General features: G+C 45.4%; 1 protein-coding gene across 1 annotated transcript; it reads left to right on the forward strand.

Annotated features, from left to right (window-relative positions):
* The first annotated feature begins 314 nt into the window (after positions 1 to 314).
* ighmbp2 (immunoglobulin mu DNA binding protein 2) lies at positions 315 to 20,773 on the forward strand. The gene is made up of 19 exons (XM_055933035.1): positions 315 to 423; positions 1,549 to 1,631; positions 3,984 to 4,153; positions 4,700 to 4,895; positions 5,001 to 5,098; positions 5,302 to 5,465; positions 7,421 to 7,621; positions 8,321 to 8,468; positions 8,671 to 8,845; positions 10,281 to 10,463; positions 10,860 to 10,978; positions 11,215 to 11,309; positions 11,474 to 11,597; positions 11,678 to 11,853; positions 14,533 to 14,716; positions 14,974 to 15,152; positions 15,409 to 16,030; positions 17,164 to 17,366; positions 20,469 to 20,773. The coding sequence occupies exons 2-19, from the start codon at positions 1,555 to 1,557 to the stop codon at positions 20,667 to 20,669; spliced, it is 3,315 nt and encodes a 1,104-aa protein (XP_055789010.1). The 5' UTR covers positions 315 to 423; positions 1,549 to 1,554; the 3' UTR covers positions 20,670 to 20,773.
* The last annotated feature ends 269 nt before the right edge of the window (positions 20,774 to 21,042 follow it).

Consider the following 21,042-nt stretch of genomic DNA (forward strand, 5'->3'; position numbering starts at 1 on the left):
CAATAGAAAGGATCTTAGGGATGCTTTCTCTATCCTTCTCTATGGTGTGTACGAGCTGTTTGACAGCTAGCTGGCAGAAAAAAAACAAAGAGGAAGAAGAGACACTTCCTGGTCCTCCATTTGTGGTTTTCAAAATAAGAGTTTTGTATTTAGAACTTTTGCTCATGGAAGTCGCACAATGAAATAAGCACATATTACAGCATACAACATTTATAGGAAAAATCAAAGGACAGAGAAGTATCTTTTTTTTTTTGGTAGCAAATCAAATAAACGGTAGATTTATTCAGAAACGTTCAACCTAACCCACGCTCCAGCTCAGCAGGTGGCGATATACCTTAGACGTGTGAGCAACTAAATGACGAATTAATCCACCGAAGAGGAACAATAATGAATTTGCTCAACTCGAACTGATTCAACAAGCAGGTAGTTTTTGGTTTTACATACACTAGTTTGCTTTCGTTATAGAACGGATATTTAATAAGCAGTTGGTAATTATAGCTAACACTGTTAATCTGCCGTTCTTTGTGTTATATTCTTCAATGAAATAACAGTAGTAGCTATATATCAATGGTAGGCTAGCTAGTTAGCCTATCTAGCTAGCTGGCTCTTTTAACGTGCACTGTCCTGGAAAAAATAATCAGCGTTTCAGTAAAAGTGACGGCTAATTTTGAACCGCAGTCCCTGGGCTGGTTATTAAAAACAATTCCAATGACAATCCAGACAGACAATGACAAGAAACACGTAGCACGCAGACAGAGGAATAGCGCAATAATCGCTACAACATAATACATCAAATCAACAAAAAGTGTTTGTAACACCTCACAAGCTACACGAAAAGCGGCAATACACAGCTAGTAATTATGGGCACACGTCTGATTGTCCTTTAGCCGTGTCTTAATGTTTTTTTTTGTGAAGCTACAATAGTTGGTGCACTGTATCTACAAAAGTATGTGGACACCCCTTCAAATTAGTGGATTTGGCTATTTCAGCCACACCCGTTGCGGACAGGTGTAGAAAGTAGAGCACACAGCCATGCAATCTCCATAGACGAACATTGACAGCAGAATGACCCATACTGAAGAGCTCAGTGACTTTCAACGTTGCACCGTCATAGGATGCCACCTTCACAACGAGTCAGTTCATCAAAGTTCTGCCCTACTAGAGCTGCCCCAGTCAAGACGTAAATGTTGTTATTGTGAAGTAGAAACGTCTAGGAGCAACACCGGCTCAGCCGCAAAGTGGTAGACCACACAAGCTCACAGAATGGGACCATGAGTGCTGAAGCACGTAAAACTTTTCTGTCCTGGGTTACAACACTCACTACCGAGTTCCAAACTGCCTTTTGGAAGCAACTTAAGGACAATAACTGTTTGTCTGGAGCTTCGTGAAATGGGTTTCCATGGCCCGAGCAGCCGCACGCACACAAGCCTAAGATCACCATGCGCCAAGCATCGGCTGGAGTGGTGTAAAGCTCACCGCCATTGGACTCTGGAGCAGCGGAAACGTGTTCTCTGGAGTAAACTGTACATTATGCTTGTGTCATTTCAGTGAGAAATGGAGGTGGAATGCTTTGTGTCCAAGACCCTAGAGCTCCTTCAGGAGGAGAGAGAAGCAGAGATCGAGGAGACAAGGTATGTATTTAACTCCTATATTATCTTAGAATCATATCGTGTTTGTTACATGCGCCGAATACAACAGATGTAGTAGACCTTACAGTGATATGCTTACGGACAAGCCCTTAACCAACAATGCAGTTAAGAAAAAATAACTGTTAAGTTATGATAAATGAAGGAAAAATAACATAATTAAAGAGCAACAATAATATAACAGTAACGAGGCTATATACAGGGTATTACGGTACAGAGTCAGTGTGGAGGCTATATACAAGGTGTTACGGTACAGAGTCAATGTGGAGGCTATATACAGGGGGTATCGGTACAGAGTCAGTGTGGAGGCTATATACAGGGGGTACTGGTACAGAGTCAATGTGGAGGCTATATACAGGGGGTACCGGTACAGAGTCAATGTGGAGGTTATATACAGGGGGTACAGGTACAGAGTCAGTGTGGAGGCTATGTACAGGTACAGAGTCAATGTGGAGGCTATATACAGGGGGTACCGGTACAGAGTCAGTGTGGAGGCTATATACAGGGGGTACCAGTGTGGAGGCTATATACAGGGGGTACCGGTACCGAGTCGGTGTGGAGGCTATATACAGGGTGTTACGGTACAGAGTCAGTGTGGAGGCTATATACAGGGTGTACCGGTACAGAGTCAATGTGGAGGCTATATACAGGGGGTACCGGTACAGAGTCGGTGTGGAGGCTATATACAGGGTGTACCGGTACAGAGTCAATGTGGAGGCTATATACAGGGGGTACCGGTACAGAGTCAATGTGGAGGCTATATACAGGGTGTACCGGTACAGAGTCAATGTGGAGGCTATATACAGGGGGTACCGGTACAGAGTCAATGTGGAGGCTATATACAAGGGGTACCGAGTCGGTGTGGAGGCTATATACAGGGGGTACCGGTACGGAGTCGGTGTGGAGGCTATATACAGGGGGTACCGGTACCGCGTCGGTGTGTGGGGGTACCGGTTAGTTGAGGTAATATGTAGGTAGAGGTAAAGTGACTGCATGGGCAATAAACAGAGAGTAGCAGCAGTGTATAAATGGGGGTTTGGGGGGGGGGGGGGGGGGGGGGGGGGGCAATGCAAATAGTCCGGGTAGCCATTTGGCTAACTGTTCAGGAGTGTTATGGCTTGGGGGTAGAAGCTGTAAAGAAGCCTTTTGGTCCTAGACTTGGCTCTCTGGTACCACTTGCAGTGCGGTACTGGGACGTACGCACCACCCTCTGTAGTTCCTTGCAGGCGGAGGCCGAGCAGTTGTCATACCAGGCGGTGATGCAACCATTTGGGATGCTCTCGATGTTGCAGCTGTAGAACTTTTTGAGGATATGAGGGCCCATGACAAATCTTTTCAGTCAGTAGGCATTGTCGTGCCCTCTTCACGACTGTCTTGGTGTGTTTGGACCATAATAGTTGATTGGTGATGTGGACACCAAGGAACTTGAAGCTCTCAACCTGCTCCACTACAGACCCGTTGATGAGAATGGGGGCATGATCAGCCCTCCTTTTCCTGTAGTCCACAATCATCTCCTTTGTCTTGCTCACATTGAGGGAGAGGTTGTTGTCCTGGCACCACTCTGTCAGGTCTCTGACCTCCTCCCTATAGGCCGTCTCATTGTTGTCGGTGATCAGGCCTACCACTGTTGTGTCATCAGCAAACTTAATAATGGTGTTGGAGTCGTGCCTGGTCATGCACTCGTGGGTGAACAGGGAGTACAGGAGGGGACTGAGCACACATCCCTGAGGGGCCCCGGTGTTTAGGTTCAGCGTGGCAGATGTGTTGTTGCCTCCCCTTACCACCTGGGGGGGCGGCCCGTCAGGAAGTCCAGGATCCAGTTGCCTTTCAAAGCACTTCATGGCTACCGACGTGAGTGCTACAGGGCAGTAGTCATTTAGGCTGGTTACCTTTGTGTTCTTGGGCACAGGGACTATGGTGGTCTGCTTGAAACATGTAGATATTACAGACTCAGTCAGGGAGAGGTTGAAGAATCTTGACAGTTGGTCCACGCATGCTCTGAGTACACAGTCATCCGGTACGAAACTAACCATGTTTCCTCTTTAGGTTTCTTCCTAGGTTTTGGCCTTTCTAGGGAGTTTTTCCTAGACACTGTGCTTCTACACCTGCATTGCTTGCTGTTTGGGGTTTTAGGCTGGGTTTCTGTACAGCACTTTGAGATATTAGCTGATGTACAAAGGGCTATATAAAATAAACTTGAAAAAATAAACTTGATTGATGTTTCCTTTCTGTTGTTGTTTTTAAAGATGTTTTGGTCAGAATGCATTGTGTTCGTCGCTAAATGAATTGAGGACATTGAAGTGTTTCTGAATGTTTCCTCTTGTTGTGTACCTGCAGGCTATGGCAGGAGAATGTCTCTCTGAAAGATCTCCAGAGTAAAGGTGTTTGTCTTCTGAAGCTGCAGATAGGAAGCCAGTCAACTGGCCTTTATGGAAGATCACTCCTTCTTCTAGAACCCAGAAAACACATGGGCGTCTCTGTGCTACCTAGCAACAACTTTGGACCCGGTAAGAACGTTGAATATCGGGCCTCACGGGTGGCGCAGTGGTCAAGGGCACTGCATCGCAGCGCTAGCTGTGCCACCAGACACTCTGGGTTCGCGCCCAGGCTCTGTCGCAGCCGGCAGCGACCGGGAGGTCCGTGGGGCGACGCACAATTGGCCTAGCGTCGTCCGGGTTAGGGAGGGTTTGGCCGGTAGGGATATCCTTGTCTCATCGCGCACACGTCTCTCCCGAGCCCGTACGGGAGTTGTAGCGATGAGACAAGATAGTAACTACTAACAATTGGATACCACGAAATTGGGGAGAAAAGGGGGTAAAATTAAAAAGTAAATAAATAAACATTAACGTTAGAATATCATAGCTTATGGTCTAGCCATCTTTATTTATCTACTGTATGTAAGACCCGCCTGGTTCCATATATTTGATGTCCTGCCAACTCCTATGGCCATTGGCGTTGGCAAAAAGCACAAACAGGTCTATGAAAAGGCTATTTACACTAAATTTGACTAAACTAAATCGCTAACTCTCTGATTGATTGATCCGTGGTTGCAGGAGACATAGTGGGTCTGTATGACCTGGATGGCTGTACGACGTCCTCCCAGCTGTGTACTGGTGTAGTGACCCGCATCAGTCAGTCAGCGGTAACCGTGGCCTGTGAGGACTCGCCGGACGGACTCAACCTGGACACAGACGCTCTGTACAACCTCATGAAGCTGGCTAACGATGTCACATACAAACGCATGAAAAAGTTAGTAAGAAAACCTATGCCCGAGCTTAACCGTTACCCTGATCTTAACACTAACCTATAACTCTGACTCTAATCCTAACCTATTCCATTACTTGTTGTCCGCAGGGCCTTGAACACTCTGAATGGGTACAGCAGTGGACCAGCCTCGGATTTGATCAGCGTTCTCTTTGGCTACTCAGAACCTGGCTCTATATCACAACCACGTAAGGCTTCCTCTCAGGAATATGTTATGAGCTTACTGTATCACACCAGATCTGGAATTATACTCTCTGAAATAGAAGAATGTGAAAATTATTTCCTTTGTGATTTTTGACATCAGAAAAAAATATTAACTTGTCTAAAAAAAAATTTAAAAAATTCTCAGATGCAAATGTAAGATTGACAATTATCTCTCTTCTTTGTTCAGATGATCAGTGTTTCCTGAACACTGGTCTGGATGAGTCTCAGAGACAGGCGGTGTCGTTTGCTCTGTCTCAGAGAGAGGTAGCTGTAATACACGGGCCACCAGGCACTGGCAAGACAACCACTGTGGTGGAAATCATCCTGCAAGTGGTCAAACGGGGACAGAAGGTAGATATTATGTCATACAGTACATTGGTGTGTCCATTCTTATCAAGAGAATTATCAAGCATTGACCATTTTATGTTATATTGAAAAAGTTGCAGAATCTGGCTTTAACTATGGTTAAAGTAATCCTTTTAAATATGGTTTAGGTAGTCCCTTTTTAAATATGGTTTAGGTAGTCCTTTTTAAATATGGTTTAGGTAGTCCCTTTTAAATATGGTTTAGGTAGTCCCTTTTAAATATGGTTTAGGTAGTCCCTTTTAAATATGGTTTAGGTAGTCCCTTTTTCAATATGGTTTAGGTAGTCCCTTTTTCAATATGGTTTAGGTAGTCCCTTTTTCAATATGGTTTAGGTAGTCCCTTTTTCAATATGGTTTAGGTAGTCCCTTGTAATCATAATAATGGCTTGATTGTTTTGTTAGTCACACTTGGACCAGATTTGGACTCTTATTGGTGACCGAGCTACATACCCTGTTGGTATGTTACATACCTAGCTACATACCCCAACCAGAAGCCATGGATCACAGGCTAGATCTACACTGAGCTAAAGGGTAGAGCTGCCGCTTTCAAGGAGCGGGACACTAATCCGGACGCTTATAAGAAATCCCGCTACTCACTCACATGAACCATCAAACAGGCCAAGTGTCAATACAGGATTAAGATTGAATCCTACTACACCGGCTCTGACGCTCGTTGGATGTGGCAGGGCTTGAAAACTATTACGGTCCACAAAGGGAAACCCAGATGCGAGCTGCCCAGTGACGCGAGCCAGACTAGCTAAATGTCTTCTAAGCTCGCTTCGAGGCAAGCAACACTGAAGCATGCATGAGAGCACCAGCTGTACCGGATGACTGTGTACTCAGAGCATGCGTGGACCAACTGTCAAGATTCTTCAACCTCTCCCTGACTGAGTCTGTAATATCTACATGTTTCAAGCAGACCACCATAGTCCCTGTGCCCAAGAACACCAAGGTAACCTGCCTAAATGACTACTGCCCTGTAGCACTCACGTCGGTAGCCATGAAGTGCTTTAAAAGGCAACTGGACCCTGGACTTCCTGACGGGCCGCCCCCCCAGGTGGTAAGGGGAGGCAACAACACATCTGCCACGCTGAACCTAAACACCGGGGCCCCTCAGGGATGTGTGCTCAGTCCCCTCCTGTACTCCCTGTTCACCCACGACTGCATGGCCAGGCACGACTCCAACACCATCATTAAGTTTGCTGATGACACAACAGTGGTAGGCCTGATCACCGACAACAATGAGACGGCCTATAGGGAGGAGGTCAGAGACCTGACAGAGTGGTGCCAGGACAACAACCTCTCCCTCAATGTGAGCAAGACAAAGGAGATGATTGTGGACTACAGGAGAAGGAGGGCTGATTACTCCCTGATTCACATCGTTGCTGTAGTGGAGCAGGTTGAGAGCTTCAAGTTCCTTGGTGTCCACATCACCAACGAACTATCATGGCCCAAACACACCAAGACAGTCGTGAAGAGGGCACGACAACACCTTTTTCCCCCTCAGGAGACTGAAAAGATTTGGCATGGGTCCTCTAGATCCTCAAAAGGTTCTACAGCTGCACCATCGAGGGCATCCTGATTGGTTGCATCACCACCTGGTATGACAACTGCTCGGCGTCCGACTGTAATGCGCTACAGAGGGTCGTGCGTACATCACTGGGGCCAAGCTTCCTGCCAGGACCTCAATATCAGGCGGTGTCAGAGGAAGGCCCTAAAAATTGTCACCCAACCCCGCACATTGACTCGGTACCGGCACCCCCTGTACATATATAGCCTCGTTATTGTTATTTTGTTACTTTTTAATTTTTTTACTTTATTAATTAAATATTTTCTTAACTCTATTTCTTGACCTGTGTTGTTAAGGGCTTTTAAGTAAGCATTTTACAGTCATTTTATTTGAATGTCTTTCTCTGTTTTGTTTCTCTGTTTGTCCTGTAGGTCCTGTGCTGTGCCGGTTCTAACGTGGCCGTGGATAACCTGGTAGAGCGCTTGGCTAAGGCCAAAGCTAAGGTCCTGAGACTGGGTCACCCTGCCCGCCTGCTAGAGTCCATTCAGAAACACTCGCTAGACGCCGTCCTCGCTCACAGTGACAACACCAACATCATCGCTGACATACGCAAAGACATCGACAAAGCTTTTGTGAGTATTGATAATGTGGCATCAATGATAATCACATCTTTATGCGAGTGTGGTGAATTTACAGTGGGGCGCTAGCATGGTCTCTTAATTATTTGACTGGTAAATTATGATCACAGATATTTTGGTTTCAGAAGTTACAGCACCAGTCGAAAGTTTGGACACACCTACTCATTCAAGCGATTTTTCTTTATTTTTACAATTTTCTACATTTTAGAATAATAGTGAAGACATCAACACTATGAAATAACACATGTATAATAACACATCAAGTAGTAACAATTTGTAAGTCGCTCTGGATAAGAGCGTCTGCTAAATGACTTAAATGTAAATGTAACCAAAAGTGTCCAACAAATCAAAATATATTTTATATTTGAGATTCTTCAAATATAAAATATTTGTTTTACACTTTTTTGTTTACTACATAACTACATAACTACTAAAATGTAGAAAATAGTAAAAATAAAGAAAAACCCTTAAATGAGTAGGTGTTTCCAAACTTTTGACAGGTGCTGTATACAGCATATCAATGTCCAGAAATTCTACATGTCAAATCATTGATTAACTCCCAGCTCCTCACATTCGGATTTGTGAAAGACTTTTAGACTTAGATAATAAGGTAATGTTCTCTGTGTATTTTTCATGGTGTATTGAAATGCTTCTGGGTTTGATATTGTTGTGTTTTCTCAATGTATGGTGAAGATGGGGATGAAGAAGATGAAGGACAAACGAGATCGAATCCACCTGAAGAGGGAGGTAGGAGAGCTGAGGAAAGAGCTGCGGACCAGGGAAGCTACAGCCATTGCTGAGGTCCTCAAACGCGCTGATGTGGTTCTAGCCACTAACACAGGTGAGTGATGGTGGATATCAACAGTTGTTCATTAGGGCACACGCTATAAAACGTTTCAAAAATGTTTTGCAACACAACAAGTCCTGGTTGCGCCTTCCTATTTCAGTCAGTTTTCTTCCCTTTGGACACAACCCTCTATCTTCATTGTGACTGGATGTGTGTCCTATTGAACAATATTATTACCTGTCTGTGTTGTCTCCAGGTGCTAATGATGGTGGCCCTCTGAAGAACCTACCTGTAGACCATTTTGACTGGGTGGTGATCGATGAGTGTGCCCAGGCGTTGGAGAGCTCATGCTGGATCGCTCTGCTCCGAGGCAGGAAGTGTATCCTGGCTGGAGACTACAAGCAGCTGCCACCCACCATCAAGTCTCACACGTAAATATCAGCTCTTCTTATTGGTCCCACCAACACATATATGTTGCTCTGTGTATAGTCAGTGGAATTGGTCACATTTCGAGTTTGGAGACCAAGGGGGGGGTGCATGTAGGGCCTAAAACGGAGCCTTGAGAGCAGGGCTCAAAATTAAAGGCGTCCCATCTTCCCGGTGTAACAGTTTAACTTTAGTCCGTCCCCTCGCCCCGACCCGAACCGGGGACCCTCTGCACACATCAACAACAGTCACCCACGAAGCGTCGTTACCCATCGCTCCACAAAAACCGCGGCCCTTGCAGAGCAAGGGGAACCACTACTTCAAGGTCTCAGAGCAAGTGACGTCACCGATTGAAAGGCTATTAGCGCGCACCACCGCTAACTAGCTAGCCATTTCACATCCGTTACACCGGGATGAGGGGGGAAAATCCTAGACCACCTTTACTCCAATCACAGAGACATGTACAAAGCTCTCCCTCACCCTCTATTTGGCAAATCTGACCATAATTATATCCTGATTCCTGCTTACAAGCAAAAACTAAAGCAGGAAGTACCAGTGACTCGCTCAATACGGAAGTGGTCAGATGACGCGGATGCTACACTACAGGACTGTTTTGCACAGACTGGAATATGTTCTGGGATTCATCCAATGGCATTGAGGAGTACACCACATCAGTCACTGGCTTCATCAATAAGTGCATCAACGATGTCGTCCGCACAGTGACCGTACGTACATATCCCAACCAGAAGCCATGGATTACAGGCAAGATCCGCATCGAGCTAAAGGCTAGAGCTGCCGCTTTCAAGGAGCGGGAGACTAATCCGTACGCTTATAAGAAATCCCGCTATGCCCTCAGACGAACCATCAAACAAGCAAAGCGTCAATACAGGATTAAGATTGAATCCTACTACACCGGCTCTGACGCTCGTCTGATGTGGCAGGGCTTGAAAACTATTACGGACTACAAAGGGAAACCCAGACGCAAGCTGCCCAGTGACGCGAGCCTACCAGACGAGCTAAATGCATTTTATGCTCGCTTCGAGGCAAGTAACACTGAAGCATGCATGAGAGCACCAGCTGTTCTGGATGACTGTGTGATAACGCTCTCGGTAGCCGATGTGAACAAAACCTTTAAACAGATCAACATTCACAAAGCCGCGATGGATTACCAGGACGTGTACTCAAAGCATGCGCAGACCAACTGTCTTCACTGACATTTTTCACCTATCCCTGACCGAGTCTGTAATAAAATAATACAATTAAAATGCTCCAATAAAGATGTAAAATGAGCAACAGGTAGTGGGTTCTGACTGTCCCCAGTCACACCTGCCATGTCAATAGTTTGTTAAACAGTATTCATGCTTGTGTCGTTTTTTTACTTTTTGCCATATTTAAAATGGATACTTGGATTTCAATCAATACTGATTTTTTCTCATCCAGGGCTGCGTCTAAAGGCCTGTCCGTCAGCCTGATGGAGAGGTTGATCCAGAAGTATGGAGACTCCGTAGTCAGGATGCTGACAGTGCAGTACCGTATGAACAGTAACATCATGACCTGGGCCTCAGAACAGATGTACCAGGGGAAACTCACTGCACACAGCTCAGTGGAGAAACACCTGCTCAAGTAACAATTGCCTCCTTTTGGCTACGTTTACACCGGCAGCCCAATGCAGGTTCTTTTTGACCCAAGTATTGGCATCTGGTCTGATTTGGTCAAAAGACCAATAATTAGTCAAAAGGATCAGAATTGGGCTGCCTGTGTAAACACAGCCCATTTTATCTCACATCAAATTAGTAGACATTTTAAGGGTTTAGGATCAGGGTTTGGTTCAATTCCATTTGAAATCAGTGAATACAGTAATTAAACTGGAAGTCCAATTTGGATTTTCATTCTAGACTTTAAGTTAATTCCTGGATTGACGGAAGGAAGTTGACTCTCACTTTACTTCCTGAATTGAATTGAAATTGACCCCAACCCTGTAAGGAACTCAGTTCTAACATGGCTCTTTCCCCTGAACAGAGATCTCCCAGGAGTAGCCAGTGTTGAAGAGACCAGCACCCCTCTCCTCCTCATAGACACAGCAGGCTGTGGGCTTAGTGAGATGGAGGTGACAGACGAACAGTCCAAAGGAAACCAAGGTCAGCTTTCTAAATGATATGAGGTGGTGTCCTATTTCCTGTTGGTTGTTGATTTTATGTTGTGATCATGTTTGTTATTTTTACTACTACCAAACCAAAATGTCCCCTAGCTCTACACAGTATGACCTAGTCTAAACTAAGAGGAAACACACGCGGGTATCTTGTCTTCTTAGGACCCGTGTGAGGTGCTGAAATCTAATAAACTAATTGTGACGAACTCGTATTCTGATAAACAGGTGAGGTAGACATTGTGGAACTGCACATCAAAGCGTTGACTGAAGCTGGGGTGAAACCTAAAGACATCGCTGTTATTGCCCCTTACAATCTGCAGGTGAGTCACGGCTGCTTCCTGCACTATTGAACGTTTCAGATTTATTTGTTTTTGGGGTGGAGATCAGTTGAGTTTTGCAGAGCCCTGTGTCTTGTAAGCCTTGATCTGAAACGTTTTGTGACAGAAGGTGCAGAGGCTGGTTTTATGTTCTTGTCTGTGTTTAGGTGCATCTCCTGCGTCAGCGTCTCTCAGCCAGACATCCCGATCTGGAGATCAAGTCTGTCGACGGCTTCCAGGGCAGAGAGAAGGAGGCTGTGGTGCTGACCTTGGTCAGATCTAACAGGAAAGGTAAACTAGTGTGTGTGTGTGTGTGTGTGTCGTCTATTTCTACCAACGTGCTGATGTACTAAGTTCTATCTCTCCTTCAGGTGAGATAGGGTTCTTAGCTGAAGACCGGAGGATCAACGTGGCGGTGACTCGAGCCAGACGTCACCTGGCCCTGGTGTGTGACACACAGACCGTCCAGACCCACGGCTTCCTCAAGACCCTCATCGATCACATGACCCAGCACGGAGACGTACGCACCGCCTTTGAGTACCTGCGGGTAGGTTTATAATCCTTTTGGAATCAATAACGTATCAGTCTATCAAGGGAATGTGTTTTTTAGTCCCCCCCATTTAAACGTACTTGTTTTGCTATCGATATCGGCAATACTAGCCTAAAAATATTGTATTCCATATCGGCAATACTAGCCTAAAAATATTGTATTCCATATCGGCAATACTAGCCTAAAAAATATTGTATTCCATATCGGCAATACTAGCCTAAAAATATTGTATTCCATATCGGCAATACTAGCCTAAAAATATTGTATTCCATATCGGCAATACTAGCCTAAAAATATTGTATTCCATATCGGCAATACTAGCCTAAAAATATTGTATTCCATATCGGCAATACTAGCCTAAAAAATATTGTATTCCATATTGGCAATACTAGCCTAAAACATATCGTATTCCATATCGGCAATACTAGCCACAAACACAGTATTCATACCCCTTGACTTATTCCACATTTTGTTACAGCCTAAATTCAAAATGGATGAAGTATTATTATTTTTCTCACATCTACACCCATGATGACGACGTGAAAACATCCTAGTAATCTGATGTCAGAGCCAAGGCTCTTCATAGAACAGTTATGTTGTGGGCTACTGTAGACTAGTACCTGGTACGCTCTGTCCGCTAATACCAGATTATTAACTGGAAGTAGTTTTCTATTCATCACTCTCGGGTTTCCTTCCTCTCTGGCAACTGAGTTAGGAAGGACGACTGTATATTTTGTAGTGACTGGGTGTATTAATGCACCATCCAAAGTGTAATTAATAACTTCACCATGCTCAAAGGGATATTCAATGTCTGCTTTTTATTATTTTTACCCATCTACCAATAGGTGCCCTTCTTTGTAAGGCATTGGGAAACCTCCCTGGTCTTTGTGGTTGAATCTGTGTTTTAAATTCACTGCTCGACTGAGGGACCTGACAGATAATTGTATGTTTGGGGTACAGAGATGAGGTAGTCATGTTAAACACTATTTCACAGTCCATTAAACTTTATTATGAGACTTGTTAAGCACATTTTTTTCTGCTTCGCCATGTTCAGACACACGGTTCTCAAGAGTGGTGGAAATGGAAGAAGAAGAACCAGATTCTCGGGAATCTCGCTGTCCTGCTCCGACCAATTGCGCGCATGCGCAGTGTCTCCATGGATCGTGCGAACATTGACGTCAGGGTACAGGCTACAATTTGTTGTGCTCTTTCCGAGTTTCCGCAGCGTCATCACGTTGACTGTTCTCCAGGCCTCAGTGCCTGTTTTGAGGGAGGAAAGATCCTCCCGTCACCAGAAGCAGGCCGAGTGGTTCCTATGTCGAAGATCCAGAATGGCTGGTATAAACTTTGCGTGGCGTTCTAGACCGACGTCCAGCAAACACCTCAGAGTCTACAAACTAAGAATAATCAAGAGCCTCTGGCTATTACAGCCAACAGTGTTATACACATCCATGCACGGGCAGGTTTGGCAAGCGAGGCCAGAGATTTGGTTCTTATGGGCCTGGCCCCTAAGAGGGCCAATCTGATGGCTAGAGGTTTATCTCCGACTGTTATTGCTACCGTTCAGTCTGCAAGGGGGTCCTCCATGAGAAGGCTGTATGGATATGTGGCAACCATTTTGATTTCTGGTGCCAAGGTAAAGGAATGGTTCCTTTTTCAGGCGGGATTATATTTCTCCATCGTATGTTGCACATAAGTTGACTGACTGAAAGGGAACTTAACGTTATGACTATAACTACTGTTCCCTGAAGGAGGGAAACGAGGTACAACACCTGTTTTAGCCCCGCACCGCCCATTCCTGAGGTGAAGAGCGGTTTGAAATGGAAGGAATGAATCCGAGCCTCGGACACGTATCACCTGTGGAAGGCGGGGCTTCTAGCGAGGCGCGGATTTCATTGGCCTTGTCAGGCACAACTCCCCATAGTATGCTGTACCTCGTTTGCCTCCTTAAGGGAACAGTAGAGTCATAACGTTACGATATTAAACTATAAAATATCGTTATTGGCAATATTAGCCTAAAATATATCTCTATTGATAAAGGCAATATTAGCCTAAAATATATATCTCTATTGATAAAGGCAATATTAGCCTAAAATATATATCTCTATTGATAAAGGCAATATTAGCCTAAAATATATATCTCTATTGATAAAGGCAATATTAGCCTAAAATATATATCTCTATTGATAAAGGCAATATTAGCCTAAAATATATATCTCTATTGATAAAGGCAATATTAGCCTAAAATATATATCTCTATTGATAAAGGCAATATTAGCCTAAAATATATATCTCTATTGATAAAGGCAATATTAGCCTAAAATATATATCTCTATTGATAAAGGCAATATTAGCCTAAAATATATATCTCTATTGATAAAGGCAATATTAGCCTAAAATATATATCTCTATTGATAAAGGCAATATTAGCCTAAAATATATATCTCTATTGATAAAGGCAATATTAGCCTAAAATATATATCTCTATTGATAAAGGCAATATTAGCCTAAAATATATATCTCCTATTGATAAAGGCAATATTAGCCTAAAATATATCTCTATCGATTTAGACAATGCTAGTTTAAAAAATATTGTTATCCATATGGGGCAATACTAGCATGAAAAAATAAATTGGTATAAATCGAAACTGAAAATATCATCCATCCATCCTACAGGACATTGTGCCCCAGAACTACACCAGAGACCACCGAGATACCAAGTCCAGCAACACTACCGCTAGCAGCTCCTCATCCACCTCCAACAAGCAGAAGGGCAGAGGTCAGGCTGGGAGCAAGGTGGAGCCAGGACACAAGAAGACCTCTGGGGGGAACAAGACCCAGGGAGGACAGCCCCAGACAGGTTCAGCTATGACGTTATTCACATAGTGTAGTAATAAGGACGAGTTTAACGGTTTGGAGAGGCTGGTTTTCCAGAACCAGAGTAAGCCAAGTCCTAGACAAAAAATGTAATTCAATAGAAAATCTCAATTGAAAATAGTTTTTTATTCCAGGATCAGGTTAAATCTAACCCCTTGCTGTGGTAGTGATACCGAAATATGCACACAACTGAAATTATAAACAAAAGTTTACATGTTCACGTTGATTAACATGACACAGATCCCGGCACACACAGCCAAGCCAGAGGTCCCACCCCCACGGAGGAGGAGCAGAGACTGACCCAGATAAAATACCTGGAAATCAAGGGCCAGGTAGAGTGGTTCCTACAGGACCCAGACCAGACGGAGCTACGGTTTCCCTCGACCCTCAACTCCCACGACCGCCTGCTCGTACACCAGGTACATAATACTTTGTGTTTTTGTTAAGTTGCTGATGCAAAGTACACTAACTTCTACGGCTACCGATTAGCTCAAACAAAGCACAGTTTTTCTTCAGGAAAATTACTTTTTTGTAGTTGTACAAATTATGGTGAGACTTTTCATAAGCTCATTTTGTGTTTCTCTTTCTCACCTGCACCCTGTATTGTACTTTGATGTTGTGCTTTGTTTTTCCTGTTGCAAATAAATAAAGCTAAACACTAAAATTGTAAAACAGGTTGCAGAGGAGCTGGGCCTGAACCATGAGAGCCAGGGAGAGGGAAAGGACAGATGCATCACTGTCTCCAGACCCCCGACAGGGCCTAACGAGGCTGGGGAAGAAGAGGAGCAACAAGCCCTACAATCGGCAGCCGTTCTGGAGGAAGACGGTGTTACAGGGCCTCCTGTAGGGCAATCGGCAGCCGTTCTGGAGGAAGACGGTGTTACAGGGCCTCCTGTAGGGCAATCGGCAGCCGTTCTGGAGGAAGACAGGGTTACAGGGCCTCCTGTAGGGCAATCGGCAGCCGTCCTGGAGGAAGACGGTGTTACAGGGCCTCCTGTAGGGCAATCGGCAGCCGTCCTGGAGGAAGACGGTGTTACAGGGCCTCCTGTAGGGCAATCGGCAGCCGTTCTGGAGGAAGACGGTGTTACAGGGCCTCCTGTAGGGCAATCGGCAGCCGTTCTGGAGGAAGACAGGGTTACAGGGCCTCCTGTAGGGCAACCGGCAGCACCTGTAGATCTCAAGACTTTACATCTGGAACGAATGAGACGGGAGCAGGAGAGGAGGGAGCAGAAGAAGCATCTAGAGACCGTCCGTACAGCAGGACAGACTCAGACTGCTAAGAAGGCCAAGGCAAAAGGTTAGTGAAAAAAATGATGATCAAATTAGCAGTCAAAAATGATGATTAAAATAAGTTCTGATCAAACCGTATTCCTCCTTTATGATCAACAAGGCTCACTCTAATTGCCTGTTTTATTTTTGATCCTCCGATATACACCTCAGATTGTATAACACCTCAGATTGCAGCCCAAATAAATGCTTCACAGAGTTCAAGTAACAGACACATCTCAACATCAACTGTTCAGAGGAGTCTGTGTGAATCAGGCCTTCATGGTCAAATTGCTGCAAAGAAACCACTACTAAACGACACCAATAAGAAGAGACTTGCTTGGGCCAAGGAACACGAGTAATGGACATTAGACTTGTGGGAATCTGACCTTTGGTATGATGAGTCCAAATTTGAGATTTTTGGTTCCAACCGCCGTGTCTTTGTGAGACGCAGAGTAGGTGAATGGATGATCTCCACATGTGTGGTTCCCACCGTGAAGCATGGAGGAGGAGGTGTGATGGTGTGGTTCCCACCGTGAAGCATGGAGGAGATGGTGTGATGATGTGGGGGTGCTTTGCTGGTGACGCTGTCTGTCATTTATTTAGAATTCAAGACACACTTAACCAGCATGGCTACCACAGCATTCTGCAGTGATACGCCATCCCATCTGGTTTGGGCTTAGTAGGACAATCATTTGTTTTTCAACAGGACAATGACCTAACACACCTCCAGGCTGTGTAAGGGCTATTTGACCAAGGAGAGTGATGGAGTGCTGCATCAGATGACCTGGAACCACAATCATCTGACCTCAACCCAATTGAGATGGTTTGGGATGAGTCGGACCACAGAGGGAAGGAAAAGCAGCCAACAAGTGCTCAGCATATATGGGGACTCCTTCAAGACTGTTTAAAAAACATTCCAGGTGAAGCTGGTTGAGAGAATGCCAAGAGTGTGCAAAGCTGTCATCAAGGCAAAGGGGGGCTACTTTGAAGAATATAAAATATATTTTTTTTGTTACTACATGATTCCATATGTGTTATTTCATAGTTTTGATGTCTTCACTATTATTCTACAATGTAGAAAACAGTAAAATAATGAAAAACCCTTTAATCAGTAGGTGTGTCCTAACTTATGACTGGTTCTGTATAATTTCTCTCCTCTAGGAAAGACCAAAAAGACCAAAGCGGGTGCCTGTGAGATCGCTGCGGCTGCGACGGCGGACGATGATTTTGACACCCTAATAGATGCCGTGGTGAAGGCAGAACGCGTCTGTAGTTTTGTCAAGTGTAAAACGTTAGTCATTTATCTGGGACAACTCTGTCTGTTCTGCAACAGACAATACTGCCTCGGTCACCACATACCTGAGGTAAGACGTTGTTTCCAGATTTAGGCAAATCATTTTCTGACTGTATTATGTTCCACTGTTTAGTAAACATTTGCACGTTTAGCTGCCAGAGTTAATCCGTTAACTCGAGTTAATCAAGACGTCTATATAAGTCCAATGCAGCCATTTTTTATCAAATCAAATCATTTCTGGTTAACAATTTAAGTACCTTACTGTGATTGTTTTTGAATTAAAATGTCCAAAAGACACAATGTCTTCTTAGCAAAATGCTAACATTTTCAAGCAGGAATTTGGCTAGGACAGTCTGGAAGTGGGCTGAGGAGCCTAATGGGAGGAGCCTACTGGGAGGGTAACCTGAAAACTAGCTCTTATTGGCAGAGAAGAAACCCTTTGTGGTTCCTATTAACTTACACCGCCTGGTGATGTGACCAGAAACCCACCCAGCCGATCAAACTGACATGTCAGGCAGTCTTTTCAAACAGCTCTTACACTAAAAGTGCATTATCATAATTTTCACAGTATTATTCCAACTTTATAGCGTGAAAATATATATAAAACACAGGGAAATCACGTTTTGGACTGCACTGCCCTTTTAAATGACAGATCACTAAACTAATTCTGCATTTGCAAGTAAACTCAATTACATTTGTTTTCCGTTCGACATCCCTAATTTGTTGTAACTCTTATCTACCAGTGGTCACTTTCAGGTATATTTTGTATTTAGTGGACTGATTTTAATTTAGTTTCACATTTTTGGAAAGGTTATTCTCTGATGTTTCTGTGTTGTGACTCCTCAGTGACTGTGTTGTGACTCCTCAGTGACTGTGTTGTGACTCCTCTGGGACTGTGTTGTGACTCCTCTGTGACTGTGTTGTGACTCCTCTGGGACTGTGTTGTGACTCCTCTGGGACTGTGTTGTGACTCCTCTGGGACTGTGTTGTGACTCCTCTGGGACTGTGTTGTGACTCCTCTGGGACTGTGTTGTGACTCCTCTGGGACTGTGTTGTGACTCCTCTGTGACTGTGTTGTGACTCCTCTGTGACTCCTCTGTGACTGTGTTGTGACTCCTCTGTGACTCCTCGGTGACTGTTGTGACTCCTGTGACTGTGTTGTGACTCCTCTGTGACTCCTCGGTGACTGTGTTGTGACTCCTCGGTGACTGTGTTGTGACTCCTCGGTGACTGTGTTGTGACTCCTCGGTGACTGTGTTGTGACTCCTCGGTGACTGTGTTGTGACTCCTCGGTGACTGTGTTGTGACTCCTCGGTGACTGTGTTGTGACTCCTCTGGGACTGTGTTGTGACTCCTCTGGGACTGTGTTGTGACTGTGTTGTGACTCCTCTGGGACTGTGTTGTGACTCCTGGGACTGTGTTGTGACTCCTCTGGGACTGTGTTGTGACTCCTCTGGGACTGTGTTGTGACTCCTCTGGGACTGTGTTGTGACTCCTCTGGGACTGTGTTGTGACTCCTCTGGGACTGTGTTGTGACTCCTCTGGGACTGTGTTGTGACTCCTCTGGGACTGTGTTGTGACTCCTCTGGGACTGTGTTGTGACTCCTCTGGGACTGTGTTGTGACTCCTCTGGGACTGTGTTGTGACTCCTCTGGGACTGTGTTGTGACTCCTCGGTGACTGTGTTGTGACTCCTCGGTGACTGTTGTGACTCCTCGGTGACTGTTGTGACTCCTCGGTGACTGTTGTGACTCCTCGGTGACTGTTGTGACTCCTCGGTGACTGTTGTGACTCCTCTGGGACTGTGTTGTGACTCCTCTGGGACTGTGTTGTGACTCCTCTGGGACTGTGTTGTGACTCCTCTGGGACTGTGTTGTGACTCCTCTGGGACTGTGTTGTGACTCCTCTGGGACTGTGTTGTGACTCCTCTGGGACTGTGTTGTGACTCCTCTGTGACTGTGTTGTGACTCCTCGGTGACTGTGTTGTGACTCCTCGGTGACTGTGTTGTGACTCCTCGGTGACTGTGTTGTGACTCCTCGGTGACTGTGTTGTGACTCCTCGGTGACTGTGTTGTGACTCCTCGGTGACTGTGTTGTGACTCCTCGGTGACTGTGTTGTGACTCCTCGGTGACTGTGTTGTGACTCCTCGGTGACTGTGTTGTGACTCCTCGGTGACTGTGTTGTGACTCCTCGGTGACTGTGTTGTGACTCCTCGGTGACTGTGTTGTGACTCCTCGGTGACTGTGTTGTGACTCCTCTGGGACTGTGTTGTGACTCCTCTGGGACTGTGTTGTGACTCCTCTGGGACTGTGTTGTGACTCCTCTGGGACTGTGTTGTGACTCCTCTGGGACTGTGTTGTGACTCCTCTGGGACTGTGTTGTGACTCCTCGGGGACTGTGTTGTGACTCCTCGGGGACTGTGTTGTGACTCCTCGGGGACTGTGTTGTGACTGCTCGGGGACTGTGTTGTGACTGCTCGGGGACTGTGTTGTGACTGCTCGGGGACTGTGTTGTGACTGCTCGGGGACTGTGTTGTGACTCCTCTGGGACTGTGTTGTGACTCCTCGGGGACTGTGTTGTGACTCCTCTGGGACTGTGTTGTGACTCCTCGGGGACTGTGTTGTGACTCCTCGGGGACTGTGTTGTGACTCCTCTGGGACTGTGTTGTGACTCCTCGGGGACTGTGTTGTGACTCCTCGGGGACTGTGTTGTGACTCCTCGGGGACTGTGTTGTGACTCCTCGGGGACTGTGTTGTGACTCCTCGGTGACTGTGTTGTGACTGCTCTGGGACTGTGTTGTGACTGCTCTGGGACTGTGTTGTGACTGCTCTGGGACTGTGTTGTGACTCCTCTGGGACTGTGTTGTGACTCCTCTGGGACTGTGTTGTGACTCCTCTGGGACTGTGTTGTGACTCCTCTGGGACTGTGTTGTGACTCCTCTGGGACCGTGTTGTGACTCCTCTGGGACCGTGTTGTGACTCCTCTGGGACTGTGTTGTGACTCAAATCAAATCAAGTTTATTTTATATAGCCCTTCGTACATCAGCTAATATCTCGAAGTGCTGTACAGAAACCCAGCCTAAAACCCCAAACAGCAAGCAATGCAGGTGTAGAAGCTGGGTCCTCTGGGACTGTGTTGTGACTCCTCTGGGACTGTGTTGTGACTCCTCCAGGTCCATGGGTGTGGAGACCAAGCCAGGGCCAATGCCAGGATGAGGATCAGTAAAGAAGGGGTTCTGTATGCCGGTAGTGGACACAAGGACAAGTCTGTAGATCCGAACAAGAAGGCCTATCTACACAGGAAGCTGGACTCCAAACTCAAAGACATGGAAAAGCAGCGGAAGACCAAACCCAGAGAGAATGACAATAATTGACCTTTGACCTTTTTAAATTCCAGTTTGTCAGTGACTGTAAGCTCTGAGGATGATCCTTTGTGGACTGAATAGATATAATTATTAAACAGATTACTGCTAAATTATTTCAACCGGTCTGTCAATATCTTGTGTTTTAATATAGTATATAACTCAATACGTCTTATAAACACACATACAGTCCAGTACTTTATTGTCCATTAACTTAGAGAATTGAGTTGTCTTTATGCTCAGAACCCAATCCCCCGAGACACACGCTGATGGACTGGGTCATCTGCAGTGCCGCGTCCCTGAAATAATTTGTAGGGGGTTAGTGCCTTGATCGTCGGCACAACGGCAGGGGACGGTATCTAGGATGATGCCAGCAACCCTCCAG

This window comes from Salvelinus fontinalis, chromosome 9, assembly GCF_029448725.1.
Source record: "Salvelinus fontinalis isolate EN_2023a chromosome 9, ASM2944872v1, whole genome shotgun sequence".
Lineage (NCBI taxonomy): Eukaryota > Metazoa > Chordata > Actinopteri > Salmoniformes > Salmonidae > Salvelinus > Salvelinus fontinalis.